This window comes from Schistocerca gregaria, chromosome X (genome assembly GCF_023897955.1).
Source record: "Schistocerca gregaria isolate iqSchGreg1 chromosome X, iqSchGreg1.2, whole genome shotgun sequence".
In the NCBI taxonomy this organism is placed as follows: domain Eukaryota; kingdom Metazoa; phylum Arthropoda; class Insecta; order Orthoptera; family Acrididae; genus Schistocerca; species Schistocerca gregaria.
The window spans coordinates 515,624,800-515,640,305 of NC_064931.1; the positions used below are offsets into that span (position 1 = coordinate 515,624,800).

At 36.9% G+C, this 15,506-nt stretch overlaps 1 protein-coding gene and 1 non-coding gene across 2 annotated transcripts in view; both read left to right on the forward strand.

Moving 5' to 3' along the window:
• LOC126299531 (plasminogen activator inhibitor 1 RNA-binding protein-like) overlaps positions 1–15,506 on the forward strand; it is a 67,442-nt gene that overhangs the window by 9,794 nt on the left and 42,142 nt on the right. The window contains exons 2-4 of the mRNA XM_049991513.1: positions 1,609–1,750; positions 1,836–2,018; positions 2,103–2,174. Of these exons, the coding sequence (XP_049847470.1) occupies positions 1,609–1,750; positions 1,836–2,018; positions 2,103–2,174 (397 nt within the window). The remainder of the gene's footprint in view (positions 1–1,608; positions 1,751–1,835; positions 2,019–2,102; positions 2,175–15,506) is intronic.
• Positions 8,366–8,438, forward strand: Trnaa-cgc (transfer RNA alanine (anticodon CGC)). The gene has a single exon. It is a non-coding gene; the product is annotated as a tRNA-Ala (tRNA).

Sequence of the window (15,506 nt, forward strand, 5' to 3'; positions counted from 1 at the left end):
AAGTCACAGTATCATATTTTGTGATAACTTCTCAAACCTCATTCAGGTTAAGTAGCAATCATCTACACAAACCATATGCAAACATAAATTATAACTGCTGTAATTGGAAATTATGTTGTTAAGATTGTTGTCATTAATAGCATGCATGGTCTCTCATAGTATATAGCCACTGACAACTAAGTTCTTGCAGTGAATTAATTAATTAATGACAATCAGCAGCAACCTGTAATGACACTTCTTGATCTGACATGTGAAGTGAGATGATTGCTGAAGAGTGATATGCTGTCATCGCATGGGACGTGCATGACTGGAAATCCAATGTTTAGAGACAGTGCCATTAGCCCATTGCACAAGCTGGTTGACATGATTTTGTGTTCTCTGCGCTCTCCAGCGGCAATTCTTGACTTTGTGTCTCACGAACCTCACAGTATGGACAAGCATAAAATTCCTATGTTTTCTGTACTAAAAAGCATGTTTCGGGTCTTGTAATATACTAGGTATGTTGTTCTGTCTGTAGTACACATAAAAACAACTTCAATATCCATGTACATGTTGTAATAAGACAAAGAAGAAAGGCGCATGTCCACTCGGTAAGGACAATGACTTATAAAAGTTCACAAAATCAGGAAACTCGTTCCTGAAAGTGCACTTAATTTATGTAACAAAAATATTGGAGGTTTTTTATATTGATTTAGTCAGAAAGTCTCACAAACTTGTATGAAATGCAGAAGTGGAAAAACAAATTAGATACAGTGGGAGGTGAACAAGCTATCTACTGCTTCATATTGAGGTGCAAAACTGAAGTTCTATGAGGGACCTTGTATGTCATGTTGTTTCTGAAGGCTTTAATAGCCTTTGTTACTGACATTTAATTATAACAGATCCTACAAAGAATGACACATACATGATGAATCTTTCAATGTGTCATTGCCTTTGGTGCACTTCCATAGCACAACTTAAAACATAAAAATAACTTAATATGGAAGTTTTTAAACCACCAGTGACACTTTGTCATTTTATTATAACAAATCATCAATAATGATGCATTCTTAGGGCACTATGTGATGGCACTTAGTATATGTTCATAGTGTGTGTAAAACCCTCCAAATATGGGCTTCTACTGAACAAAACAAATATCATTTGCTGTCTCAGAAGTTCTGCTTGTGATGTAGAGAGGATTCTGCCTTCATATCGGTTCTACTGTGTAGCACATTGCCAAAAATCACAGAACTTACTTTTTCACATAAGGAATGGCTCCTCAGCATGAAATAGCAGGAAGCAACATCGCAAAACTCGTAAAGTGCCACATTGTTAAGCTAACTCGTCCTGTACGATGAGTGCTTTAGTGTGATACTGATCAGGCAATAACATAATTACATATGCCAGCCTTGGTATGTAATTGGAAAATTTTTTGCAAAGTATGGAGGCTACAGAACATGAAATATGGCATTGCTGCATCTGCCAGCACAGTGTTTTAGACTTGTACTTCAATATTTGTGTCTCCCAGTACCATGTGATATTGTATTGGGCAATAAAATACTTTCTTAGTGACTGTGCACTGAGAGGTAAAATAATTACTTGATTTAATAAACAAAAGATTTGTTCCAGATCAGAAAAGCAAGCCAACTACCCAGCGTGCGTCTCAAGATAGAGATCAGAGGAATGTAAAGTTCAGTGATTCACGTGACCGAGAAGAACGTAATAACTGGAAAAATCAAGAGCGAGGTGGTCAGAATAATGATTTCAACAGGTTGGTGGTGATTGGTAAGAATTAAAAGTATTTGGAGTAACTAAACCCACAACACTGAGGACAATTTTTTTCTTTTTTCTTGTAGGGAGCCAAGAGATCGTGATACTGCAAGGCCAGAAGGTACAGAAGGAAGATTTAGAGGTCGTGGTGGCCGTGGCGTATTCCGTGGTGGCCGCGGAGGTCCGCCTATGCGTGGAATGCGTGGTGGTCTGGGCTATGACACTCGTGGAAAACGTGAATATGATCGTCAATCTGGATCCGATAAAACGTTAGTATTACATTCATTTATCAGCAAAACTAAACTGCTTTTGGAATTTTGATTATTGTACTGTGACATTGATTCATATTTCAGAGGTGTGAAACCTGTTGACAAGAGAGAAGGTGGTGGCGCTCATAACTGGGGAAATCACAGGGATGAAATACAGTAAGTTACAGAACATGGTCATACTATCCTCCTCTGTGGGTATAACTGTGTAATTCACATTAGGTCCTATGACATGAATCAATTTGCTTTGTGTAACATTTTGGCTGCAGGTTCCAACAGTCATGCTGGCAGGGTGTGTGTGAAACTTCTCATGTGAATACTTGTAATTGCAAAATAGTTAAACTTTTTTTCAGCTGCAACAACACAACTGTTTAATTGTCAAGTTATGTGGTAATGTAAACATTCATGTGGAGCTCCTTTGAGAATTTATTGCAGCATAAAATTGCTTTAACATTTACTATTTTGTGTTCGGTTTTATTTCTTGCAGACAATACTGTTAAACCTTAATTTCCTACGATACATAAAATGTGAACATGGGGATGGAATAAAATAACAAATTGCACGGGACTCTGAACTAGGAATGAATTCAAAAATTTACATAAAAATAAAATTTATGTAGTTTCATTGTACTACCATGTATATTGAGTCATTGCTAGAATATCCCAGAAGGTTTTGCTCTTTACAGTAAACTTAAATTGAAATCACTATTTCCTCTTGTGCCCCATAGTTTGAGAAAAACATTTCTGGTGTTTCAAATAATTTGCTTGAAAATTAACTGGAATGGAAGAAAAACTTCGAGCAATTGAAATTTGAGAACAGCGTAGGTAAGTTAAATTTTTACTCTGCAGGAGAAAGGTAAGCCTTGTAATATTGGTTTCTTGCAACTAAAGTTTTTGAAAATTTGAGCAGACATATGCAGTGGTTAGTACCTCCACATGTATTGGAGATAGAAAATCCCAATCCTCACCCTAACATCTCATTTCAGGTTTTCTTGTGTTTTCAAAATCATCCTGTGAAAAGATCAGATGGTTCCTTTCAAGCTTTGTCCATTTCATACTCTTGATTCCTGTTGATTCTGTGTCTGTGCAGGTTCCAATGATCCAGTCAGCTGGATTTCTTACCATTTACTTACTTTCATTGTGAACTGTCTGTGCAGTTTAATATATTGTTCATGTCCTTAACTTTGAAGCTGCAGGTGACATGCTCATTTGCATTTATGCACCTCTGAAAGATTTCATGGGTTGTGGTGTTGTTGCATCAGGCATAATTTCCTGGCAACTTGTATGTCGGAAATCAATTTCCTGTAGAATGTTTTTCTACTGCTCTGGAAAATTGGGTCACATTCTAGTTTCACCCACACACTAAGAGCTTACATCTGTAACCTAGCTTCAAGATGATAATGACATGTACATGCCCATTAAATGTCAATTAAAAATAACTAATTTGTTTTTCTTGCTACATTCCTTTAATACAATCCTCATGATAGTTCTAATTATTCAATAAAATTTTTCCAATTTCATACAGAAAAATTGGAAAATCGCCTGCAGCTGGAGCATTAATGTATTTCAAATGTTCGTGGAAAAAGGATGGGGGGCACACTGTGTGTGTGGGGTAGGGGGGTGTCCATTTAAAACATTCATATTTCTTTACATATTAGATGAATATGTAATAAAAATGGGGGTTCCTATTTAAAAAAAAAAACGCAGTTGATATCTGTTTGACCTATGGCAGTGCCATCTAGTTTCCCCTTAAAGTTAAGTGTTTTGTTCTTCATAGTTTTTTGATGAGATATTTGGTCCGATTACGATCAGTGGACCTCCCTGTCACTTTCAAAATCTCTTACTCCCTGTAGTACAGATATATCTAGCATATGATTATTAAAATTTTAGTTTGATACTTGCTTCTGTGGTGTGCATTTAAATTCAATAAAAGATGTGTATGAGTAAATGTGGATTAGGGTGCTGTTTCTGTGTTTCTTGTCTGATGAAGTTGGCAAATTTATTGATCTGCACTAGTGTGTAATAAAGCTTCCACCTGGTTCCAAATAGTTTGAGTTTTTATTACTTCGAACTTTACATTGCTGGCTCGAAAACAAATTAGTTTCTATCACATACTTCATGAATTTTAGACAAATGAGGCAATCTTTTACACTTCAGATAATTTACTGCAAAATATTAATGGTTGGTGTGTTATAAGCTGTACAGTTTATGTATATTTGGAAAATGGGTGTAATTTCCCTCCCCATTGTCAATCTGTGAATGCTATGAACATGTGACTGGGTAATCTTTAATCAGTTTTAAGAATGTGAAATCCAGTGGTGAATGGTTGGGATACAATGTAGTAGCTCAGTGGAATTTCGTTCTTCAGTGCTGATTAAATTTTCTTGTGGGGATGCAGGTGGTGGCCTCCACTGGCGAGAGCTTGGCTGTTTCTTTCTATTTTTTAAATGTAATAGTTCGGGTTCTATGCTGTATTTACTTTGTATTAATACAGTTTTCTGGTCCCTTTAAAGTCTTGTTGCCCATTTTAGTACATAAATCCAGATTCAAGAAACATGCATGTAAATACCTTTCTTTTTTTGGTTTCTAAGGGACCAAAATTCTAATTAAAGGATATCGAAGTGGCTGAGGTAAAGGAACATGGTGAATTTGGTAGTAGCAAAAATTTAATTGCTGCAGTAAATGCAAAATTGACAGTTAAATATGATACTGAAAAACTTAAAGAAATGGGTTGTGAATTCCAGGGTGTCATTGTGCCTATCATGTTTGTACAATTTTATCAGTTAGATAACTGTTGTGCTGTTAAAATAGATGTGGTTTTGGTAGATGAGTTACCATATTTGGGGTTTTGTTAAGCCATTGATAGGTAGTCAGTTAACTTCCTAGCAGCAGTTGGTGCCCCCAATCACAGCTTATGTTTGGGAAGAGACTCAACTGTAGTCTTTCAGATTGTTAGTCTGTAAAGCTTCTTATCCATTCATTACATAGATTTAAGGGACACAGTAACATTTGATGTGCTCCTTGAAGAGGCAGTACACGAAGCAGGACTGCAAAAAACATACTATGAGAGTATTCTTTCAGATGCATCCTATGATAGTACTTAAAGCAGTTATTAAAAAAAATCAGTGTCCAGTGTAAGGAAGCATACAGCACTTTATCAGAGTAAGAAAATGCCTTGTAGTGCAAGGTGTGGCAGGTGTTTACTGGAGTGTGGGAACACAAGAAGGGGTGTACTTCAATGTTTGTATAATTTTGTTTGGTGACTTGGAAATGACACCTTTTGTACGATTGCTTATTTACAGAACAGGTTCCCTCTACCACCTGTGTGGCTATAGGGTATCCACTAGGCACATAGGTGGATAAGAGATCACCAATTACAAAATTATCAGTTCTCTCTCTCTCTCTCTCTCTCTCTCTCTCTCTCTCTCTCTCTCTCTCTCTCTCTCTCTCTCTCTCTCTCTCTCTCTCTCTGTTACGCTGAGAGAAGGGTTCGGAATATCAACAACACTTGTGTGAACATTTGTAATTGAGAAACAAAGGATTTCTTTTTGTTGGTTGCCATAGAATGCAGTATTTTGGAGCGGCTAGCAGCAATGATAGGGGATGGAACAGTCAAGATACCTTTAAACGTAGCACCATGAAAGACAGCATTATCCTATACACATCTCATTAGCAAGAAACTCACGTTCTTACCAACAAGGTCAACCATTTGAACATGGTTCACACCTTTGAAGTATCCCTGATTGCTCAGAATAATCCATTTCCAGTCTTTCAGCCAGGACATACTGTGAGTATTAGATCATTGCTGTATTATGTATTCATATCAGTATGTGTTTCAATGCAGTGTTCTTCTTCATTAGAAAATGAAAATTCTTCATTATTTTGTCAGACATACATGTGTTCAGAAGTTTTTCTTTATTAGTAAGTATTTCTCTCGCATAAGTTTTACTTGGTATTTTATGTATTGGGTTGGGTTGGAAGGGGAGTAATATACTTAGTATATGCTTGTGCATATTGCACTCTTGCTACAAAAGTGACAATACAGAATGTTAGATTTTCTATCAATCAAGAAAATGTTTTTGGTGATAATAAAGCAGTAAGACAAATTTATGAGCACTAACAAGAACAGATTTAATGCCAGGATCAAATTGTGTTTTGTCATTCATGGTGTTAACCCCCAAAGAACAGTGTGTCTGTCAAACCAGGAATGTATGGCTGCAGCCCCATCGACCTGAATCAGTTAACCCAAGTCATGGTAGGAAAAACACCCCCAAACATCATTTCTGACCTGAACTACTTTTGCTGCACCCAAACGAATTGCAGAAGCTTGTGAAGTCTCTTTTAGTGTTGCGATCAGACATACAGCTGACGATTAAAGATAACTTTTTAGAATGAAACATGTGGAGATTTAACTTTCAGTGATTTATGCTTATTAGTGTTTCATTTCTAATTAAGGGGGACATTGTGGAAGATAGATTTCACTAATAGATTTTTGGTGTCCATTGCTGCAAACACGTTTCTGGAAATGAGACGAAATTGTTCAGTCGGATCACAGTTCCTTTAGCCATATAAAAGCCTATTAGTAAGTCACTAAAATGACTGAAACATGGTGATCAGTTGTTAAGATAATCAGCATGTACAGAGAATGTCTTCATTATAAGAATTAGAATAAATCTTTGGAATGATTTTTTTATTGGTGGACTTTGAACACCCTTCGTGCTGTGGCTCGTGAAGTATATCGTCTTCTTTCTTTGCTACCACATTACTTTCATTTGTATTATAGGCTTCTTTCATTTTTACACATTAGGTTAGCAGAACATCTGTCCTGTGCATGTGGGCACACAATGACAACATAAGTTTTCCACATGGAAGCAGATCAGAAAAAGCAGTGTATAAGTATATTCTTAGAGAGACAAAGTGCAAAATATCCCAATTGACTTCAAAACACAAACTGATTGTTAGAAAACAATTTTTGTAAAGTGAAGGAACTTGAAATATCAATAGTGCACCATTGCAAGTAATAAAATCTTCACACTTTAATCAACAGTATCATGTTTACTTTGGAGAACTAACAATGGTTAAATTAGAAAAATCAGCATTTTTACGATCAAAGCACATTTCAGTTTGTTAATTAAAACTGACTTGAAAGTTCCTGAACTGATGCCTTTTTGTGACTTCAGTCTAAAAGAATGACAGGACCCAGTTGTGAACTTGTTAGTGATCTGTTCACTATGTAATCCACTTCTCAGCATTGCAACATGCTTGTTATGAGTACCAGCTCCAGCACTACGCCAGTTAGTGACACAGCTGCCCTATAATGGTCAAATTATAAGATAATAGGAACAAACTTTTGATGATGGGTACAGTTTCTTCATCTGTGATAGTAACACTCGAACAATGAAGATTTTTGGCTTGTCACTTTTGTTGCAAGGGTGCAGTGTTTAAACAATCTACGATTAAGGTTGTTTTTGAATATATTAAAATCTTTTGTTAACTGTCAAAATAACAATGGATCATTCGCAAAAGCATTTAGCAAACGAGACTAATCAGTGACTGTGGAATTATGCTTTGATGCTCAAAGTGAACTCCCACCAGTAATGACCTCAGCTGTATTTTAATAGTTCATTGTCACACTCTCGTGCTCACTGTATGCATCCCAAGAATGAAAGGGAATGTTGTAGAATGGCCTTAACCTATAACAGGAACTAGTCACAGTTTTGATGTTGGATTATCCATCCCCTATGGGTCTGAAGTCCTCTTAAATGTTAGGTGTTCTCAAAAATTTGCTGGTGTCTGAAAAGGTATTGCAACACCAAGGTTTTCACAAAAGGAACATATGTGACATGGAAATAATATTGTAAATATGAGCAAACCAAGCAATTACTCAGTCATCCCCAAGAGAAGTTTTATAATACAATATAACACTACATTTAGGTAACACTACATTTAGGTTTGATAATATCCTCAGTTTGCTGAAGAGGAGGGGCTATGGGGTTAAGGTTGGGTAATTTAGCTGGTTCGTAGAGTATATCTGAGTGTCTGTCAAACCAGGAACGTGTGGCTGCAGCCCCATGGACTTGAATCATTTAGCCCAAGTCACGATAGGAAAATACCCCCAAACACAACTTCAGACTTGTACTACTTTTGCTGCACCCAGACAACTTGCAGAAGCATCTAAATGAATCAGGTGGTGTCATTGGCTCACTTACCACATTAAATTGAGACAGCTGGTGATCACCATAAGGACCTCAACAACTCGTGTGTGCGTGCGCGTGTACACACACACACACACACACACACACACACACACACACACACACACAGGGCACTTCCCTCTTAACCCCTCCACCAAGCGGGGTGGTGCAGTGGTTAGCACACTGGACTCGCATTTGGGAGGACGACGGTTCAATCCCGTCTCCGGCCATCCTGATTTAGGTTTTCCGTGATTTCCCTAAATCGCTTCAGGAAAATACCGGGATGGTTCCTTTGAAAGGGCACGGCCGATTTCCTTCCCTAACCCGAGCTTGCGCTCTCTCTAATGACCTCGTTGTCGACAGGACGTTAAACACTAACCGCCACCACCACCACCATCATTTTAACTCCTCTCTTGACAGTGAACATCTTTTGATGTGGCCATAATACATCCTCCACACTGCATGGTAAAACTCAGTCATTGTTACATTAGACACCTTACGTCATTTGAGAAGTCGGAACCATGACTCATCATACTGTGCTTCACATGTTGAATCACTTTCGGCCATTTCAGTGTTTGGTCCATTGGAGATGAGCAGCTTTGTGCCACTCTTAAGCATTAGCCTTTGCGACATACTTAACTTCAGATGCCCCGAGTGTCAGCTCAGAAACTGGTTAATATCGACCTGCATTGACAACCGTAATTTACATGGCTGCCATATAAACCATTCCTCAAACACAATGAGCAGTTCACCTGCAGGCAACTTCATTCACGGGGTGGTTATATCCACTTCAGAACAGTTAATTTCAGCTATTGTTCTGTTGACCCATGCTACTGCACTGCTTCCATACAAGGGAGTGATGCATGTACACACTAATAGCTCTTGAAACCTAAATTTATTCACTGTCATTACACTACAGTCCGTGATGGCAGGTCAGAGGGCTGCGTGGTACCATTCATGGGTGATCGAAAGCACTTCAAATGGACTAGGGCTCAATAAACATTGACTAATGTTTGGTCAGGTGAGCTTATTTCCATGGCATTTGTTTTGTTTTATTGGCATTTTATTGCTGTAGGAGTTGGAGTAATGTTTTCATTGTTACTTATCAGGCGATTTTCTTCTGTAGCAATTGCAATTTTTACATTGGTGATTTTATGAATCCTTGTTAGTGATAATTTGTTTATATTATCACAGGTTCAATTAGCAGCATGAGACTTAGATTATTACATTCGTCCATTGCCTAAAGGATTAAATAAAGTGAGAACCTGTTAAGTGCTGACTGAGTGCTATTCTGGTCAGGTAACTCATGAAATATTAAATTCATTTACTTATTTTATGTGTGCAAAGTTTAAGTATATTCAATAGCTGCTTAAAATTCTGTTTAATGAACTGTGCCATAATGTTCCTTTTAAATCTGATTTTAAAACTTCTTGATTTGGACCTCACTGTCACTTCTGTGATAAAACCATACTATAACTCAGATTAAGGCAATGCACCCAAATTACTGTACCCAAGTATTGCTCAGACAGGTTTTGTGTAACAAATAATTGGTTTCCTGCTCATTGTCAGGTGTTCATATGCATAGTGGAATGGCTCTTCCTGGCACTTAGTGGAATTGGCAATTTATTTATTTTTTCTCTCCTTCCTGTTAGGTTACATCTATGTAAAAATGAGAAATAATTTTTGAAATATGGACTGAACATCGGAAAGCTGTGGGTGAATACGTGCAAACTTTGCAAAGTAGAATTTTCGAATGCTAAATGAATTTATTACTGAAAGTAGACAACTTGTTCTATTCAGTTTTTAACTGAATAATGTGCCTTTATTTCAGAGATGTTGGTTGGGTTCTTTGACAGGTAATTGATCCTGAGCCAGAGTGAGCCAATCCATTCCTTTCCAAACCTTGACAGTAGTCTCTCACTTTTGAGGGAAGATAGCAATTGCAGCAAGTATGTATTTGTCCTCAGTTCATGTGTAGGAGATACTTTGTTTGGATATTGTTAGCATGAAACAGCTGAAAGAAAATTGCCTTTAAACATTTAATGGTTTTCTGTACAGTATGCAGGTATGTAAATTACCTGTGCAGTAAAGTGCTACACCTGGTGTTTGGAATTGATTGTTTAAAAAAGAATTGTCACAGGTGCTGAGAAGTGGTATACTAAAATTAACCTGGACTCTGTAATGGACAGGAACTAAAGAATCTGCTTAAAGATCCTCAGACGTTCACACACGAAAGGTAACTTGATGGAAAAAAGACATCACACATAGCAGTGATGAGAGTGTCATTACTATTGAAGCAGACACCTTGCATTTTATCAAATGTCTGGAGAAGGGAGGGCAGAGATTCGTGTATGGAATCAATTGCTAGCTATTAAAGAAAAAGATTCAGAGTGAGCACAGCTAGCTGTGGGAGAGTGAACATCTAATTCGGCAACTCTGTAAATTATGTATTGATATAATTTTCACATGCCTGTACTTCAGAATAAAAAAGGAAAAAACCAATACTCAATCAGTGCTGGAAATTTTAAACTTACTTCAGTCATTTAATTTATTGTGGAAAAAGCAGGTAGAACTTCTGACATGCTCATTGAACCAGGCTTTCAGTTGTGTGTAGAAGCAGTAGTTTTAAAACAGCAGCATTAGATACAGGCACTTCACGAGATATCTTTTAACTGAAAATATTTTTGAAAACCTTTTATTAACTTGCAAACATTGAATAAATGGAACCAGTGTCAGAAGTTTACTTGAGGATAAGGTTGGCTGTAGGAAAACGTGCCAGACCACACCAATCTGGAAAAGTTTTTAAAAGGCCTGGCCTGGAATTGGTATTAATAAATTTGAAAGTGTAATTCATGACAGACGGACAGACAGACTTGGATCAAGTTGATATGTCTCAAATCCTTAGAGAGCAGCAGCTTAAAGATTAATATTGAAATTTCATATCGAAAGTGTTCTCTTTAGTCAGAAAGTAATCTCTTAGAGTATGGTCACATGCTCCAGGGGCTATAGATTGCCTGAAAGCATTTCCTAGTATTAATATGTACAAGCGCCTCAAGAAGGAAGTGGTGTTTGTGATATTTGTATTTGGGTTGACGTTGTGGATGTTGCAGTATGATTCAGTGTCCCACTATGAAGCCAACAGCATTCTTCCAAAACTGTGTAATTATCAGCTTGTTAATTTTGATTTAATTTGGCTTTTCAAAAATTAAAATATAGGTCATTTAGAGTTCCTGTTTCATAGCTTTGGCTGTATGTTGGGTCCTACTTACGTTTCTGAACAAAAACGAAAATATTCAAAGTGTTGGCTCATTAGGCAGAAAAGTAGGATTAAAATATTGAAACAATTCAAATAAGGGTCAGTCAGATTAAAGAAGTTAGCAGGAATGGGACTGAACAGATTGTTTATAATATAATTAGGGTATTATTATTAGATTGAGTGAAAAGTCCCTTCAGGTAAATTGTAACAAGGGCTTGCGAATAAAGAATTCATCAGTGCTGTGCACCTAGTTATTAAACTGAAACTTGTAAATTATCTTGCTGAGAGGGTTGTAAAACTCATGGACTGTAATAATTATTTATGAAAACTGGGAAACAAAAATATGTGATTCGGGTTGTATATGAGCAGTGTCACCCATTGCCAGTGATAGTCTGTTTCAAAGAAAAAGAATTTTTGAAAGAACGTATTAGTTATCACCACTTTGCCTCTCAAACATTCTGCATAGTAGCTTTTATTACTCAAAGTAATGTGGTAACATTAATAACATTGATAAAAGCAATAAAATTGCTGGAAATATTGGCCAAATCTGAAAATATTTATAATACTTCAATGTGGTCATTGATTTACCCCATCCATTTTACACACACACACACACACACACACACACACACACACACACACACACACACACACACACACACACACACACAATACTAGTGCATGAACTGTTTAAAAGGAGTGAGCCCACTGTAAGAGTTGGAGGAACAGTGCCATTATGCACTTAATATGAGATATCTGCGTGCATGTGTTATTGAAGGACAACTCACAACTAGATGGCAATTAAGACATATCTGACAAAGTGGTAGAAGAAATGTTTGTTGGGCATGGTCTTATTGCTATGCTGTGTTATATTTGGAACTTGAGTCACATGATTACTTCCCAAATAACACAACAATGACATTAACTACTATAATTAATTATGTTGTTACTTCATTGCTGACAAAAACAGTATGCCTTCATTCAGTGAGACTATAGAAATTAATCTTTAACAAAACAGTTTTGGTCTGATTCTCTTCTGTATAGGTCTTTAGGATAATTGTGTGTGTGTGTGTGTGTGTGTGTGTGTGTGTGTGTGTGTGTGTGTGTGTGTGTGTGTGTGTGTGTCAATTTTTGTAGTTGCCTGCCTTACTATTTCCGAAGAAGTTTTTCGCAACTATGATATAACTACGCCAGGCCAACAGTTCTGAATCATTAATGAAATTTGTCGCGTTGTAATCATCAAAGAGCTTGCAAACCTGCAGCCCATCAAATATACCTGCTTTTAATTTTTCAGTACTCAGTGCAGGGAAAAATGTACATGTGTATTTGAAGCAGTTGCCTTCTTTATCTAAGGCCACAACACACAGCTGAATCAGTCGTAGCTTTAGATGCAATGGAGGGAAAATTATTTTTTTCTCTTAATTAATGGCTCCTGAATGTTAGCTGCACCTACAGTAAGAATTTCTGTTAAAGGCCAGGTCACATTTAGTCTGATCTTTTGTTCTGCTGTTCCATAAGCATATAAAACAAGGGATTTTGTGTACCCACACTGCTGCCCAAGCAAGAGGTTTACCATATAGTCTTCTGGTTGATATTCCTGGAACCCCATCTGAATGAGTAGACTGGGAATGTTACTGCAATAAAACAAATCCTTCATCTTGGCTGAAGTATTCCAGAAGACTTGCTTCTTATGTTCGCTTTACTGAAACTTTTGCTTCTGGGCTAAGACGGTTGTTTTCGTGTGTCCTAGATGCAAACTTTCTGCTCCATTCCTTGACAAATTAAGATCTCATACCAGATCATTTAATTTCTCGTTAGTGAAAAAGTTAGGTGCAGGAATTTATTCTCCGTATTCACTTCCATTGCTGATGCTGCTTTTGCACTACAAATCCTGTTGTTCTTCAGGCTTAGCACAAGTTCAGGTAGTTCAGTAAACACTGGTATAGGAACTACTTAACTGGCTGCCACAGGTCTCCTGATTGAGTCTAAATTTGTATACTCCCATTATGTTTTTTGACTCAGTTGAAACATTGGACAACTGCAACACAAAAGTAACAGTTGTTGTGGTTTTTTGGCACTCATCATACTGTCAGTACACGGAAATTTAAATATTCTCTTTGTCCATTTTTCCACAGTAGAAGATACTCCATACAATTTTTACAAACAGTGTGGGGAGCCCATGGTCTATTTTGGTCTCCAAGCTATATGCAAGATGTGCCTTCTTTACAAAGTCTGTTATGTGTTCAGTCTTTGTTTCTGAAAACATAACAGAACACATCAGGATTGTTTATGCATCTTCTTTGTGAAGAACTTGTATTTTCCTGAAACAGATAAAATAAAAATACGAAATTAAAAAAATATATTAAATTGTGAGATTTGAGTGTAAAAAGTTAGATTAAAATAGAGATTGACGATACTGATGGGAAATCAGGAGCTATGGGAACACTTAATTAAAATCCAAATACATAAATATCCTCAGAACTACAGCCAATCTGGAAAAAGTGAAGCCATATTGGGGTTTAGGGCCTCTGAAATACGTGTGTGTGTGTGTGTGTGTGTGTGTGTGTGTGTGTGTGTGTGTGTGTGTGTTCAAATATCTTTTTGGTGATAATTTTTTTGACCTGTGTAATGTGTGTTTATAGTATGTTGAGGTGTTAGTCTCTCTAAGATATTTTATTCTGATATTTTATTCATATGTTTATTCTTCAGAAAGTTTTTGTGCTTTCTCTTAGATGATATTGATTATAAAATAATTGAAAACACACATTCAGAGAACCACGAGCATCGTGTGAAGGCTGTTTTGCCACTTACATTTCTTCATTTGAATCTCTCAAGGAAAGAAACACCATTAACATTGCTGAAGTTTTCGTGCATTGGCATTAATTTTGCGACAAATGCTGGGTAATGGATCACTTTTCCAAAAACTGGCAATTGCAGTATACACTGGAAAACATTTGCATAGGAATCTTATACAGATATAGGTATATTAATGAAAAATAAAAGTAATAATCAGGTAGTGAACATGGGACACAAAACTATGAAGCCATGATACTAACCACTGTGCAGCCACTTCGTCTGATGGTATTGATCAGTAAAAAACACACAAAGTACCTGGAAAACATTGAACTTTGCCAATTTTTTTCAGAAACTGTGAAGTATCTGTGTGTAAGCAGATGTGTTTGCTTATTTTGACCCCTGTTCTACTGAGCAAAATTTCTGAGAAATGGGGTTATTGCACTTACTGTTTTCTCCTCGTCAGTTATTTACACTTTGCCTCGTGCTCGTCACAAGTTTGACATGTGCATGATCACGGTTTCATTCAAAAAAAGACTGACAGTCCTATGAGAGACTTCGTCTGCCTTAGTAATCACCTGTCAACACTTTCACACAACCTGAATTAAAGAGTAAGTGTTCCACATTTGTAGCCAAAAATAGTGCGTGCATGCACACGCTGTAGCATTGTTGCCAGTTCTAATGTGAATGATTTTGTTTCTTTCTGTGGGTTGCTAGTTTTATTTCACTCCTAGGTAAGTGGTATGTTAAGTCAAGGGAGAGGGTTAGCTGTTAGATTCTGAGAGGTCAAGAGTTTGTCAAAGGAAAGGTATGTTGAAATGTGTAAAATACTGATACTTAGACTGTGTAAGAGTTGGCTTTTCCTTTAATTTTACATTTAAATAGATAATTATTAGGAAGATTTTTCATAATGACGCCTTTCCCTCATACTGACTTTCGGTAACTATGTCACACATTGTTGTTTCTCCTTCACACTGACAATGTAAACTAAACTGATTTTTAAAGTTGTGGTTAAGGAAGTGTTCGCTGCAGGTTGATTCTAGAATTGGAATGCAACACCCCTACAATTTATTTTCATATGTACTCGGAGGTAATTTGTGTAGTACTTAACTATCTTTCTGAAAAGTTTCAGATGAAATCTTTTTCCATAAACTTTAAATCATCTGATGTGATGTTCCTATCACCATTTGCTTGTGTGTTACAGCCATGATGTGAAGATTGCCAGCTTTTGAGGTATTCTCTTAACATG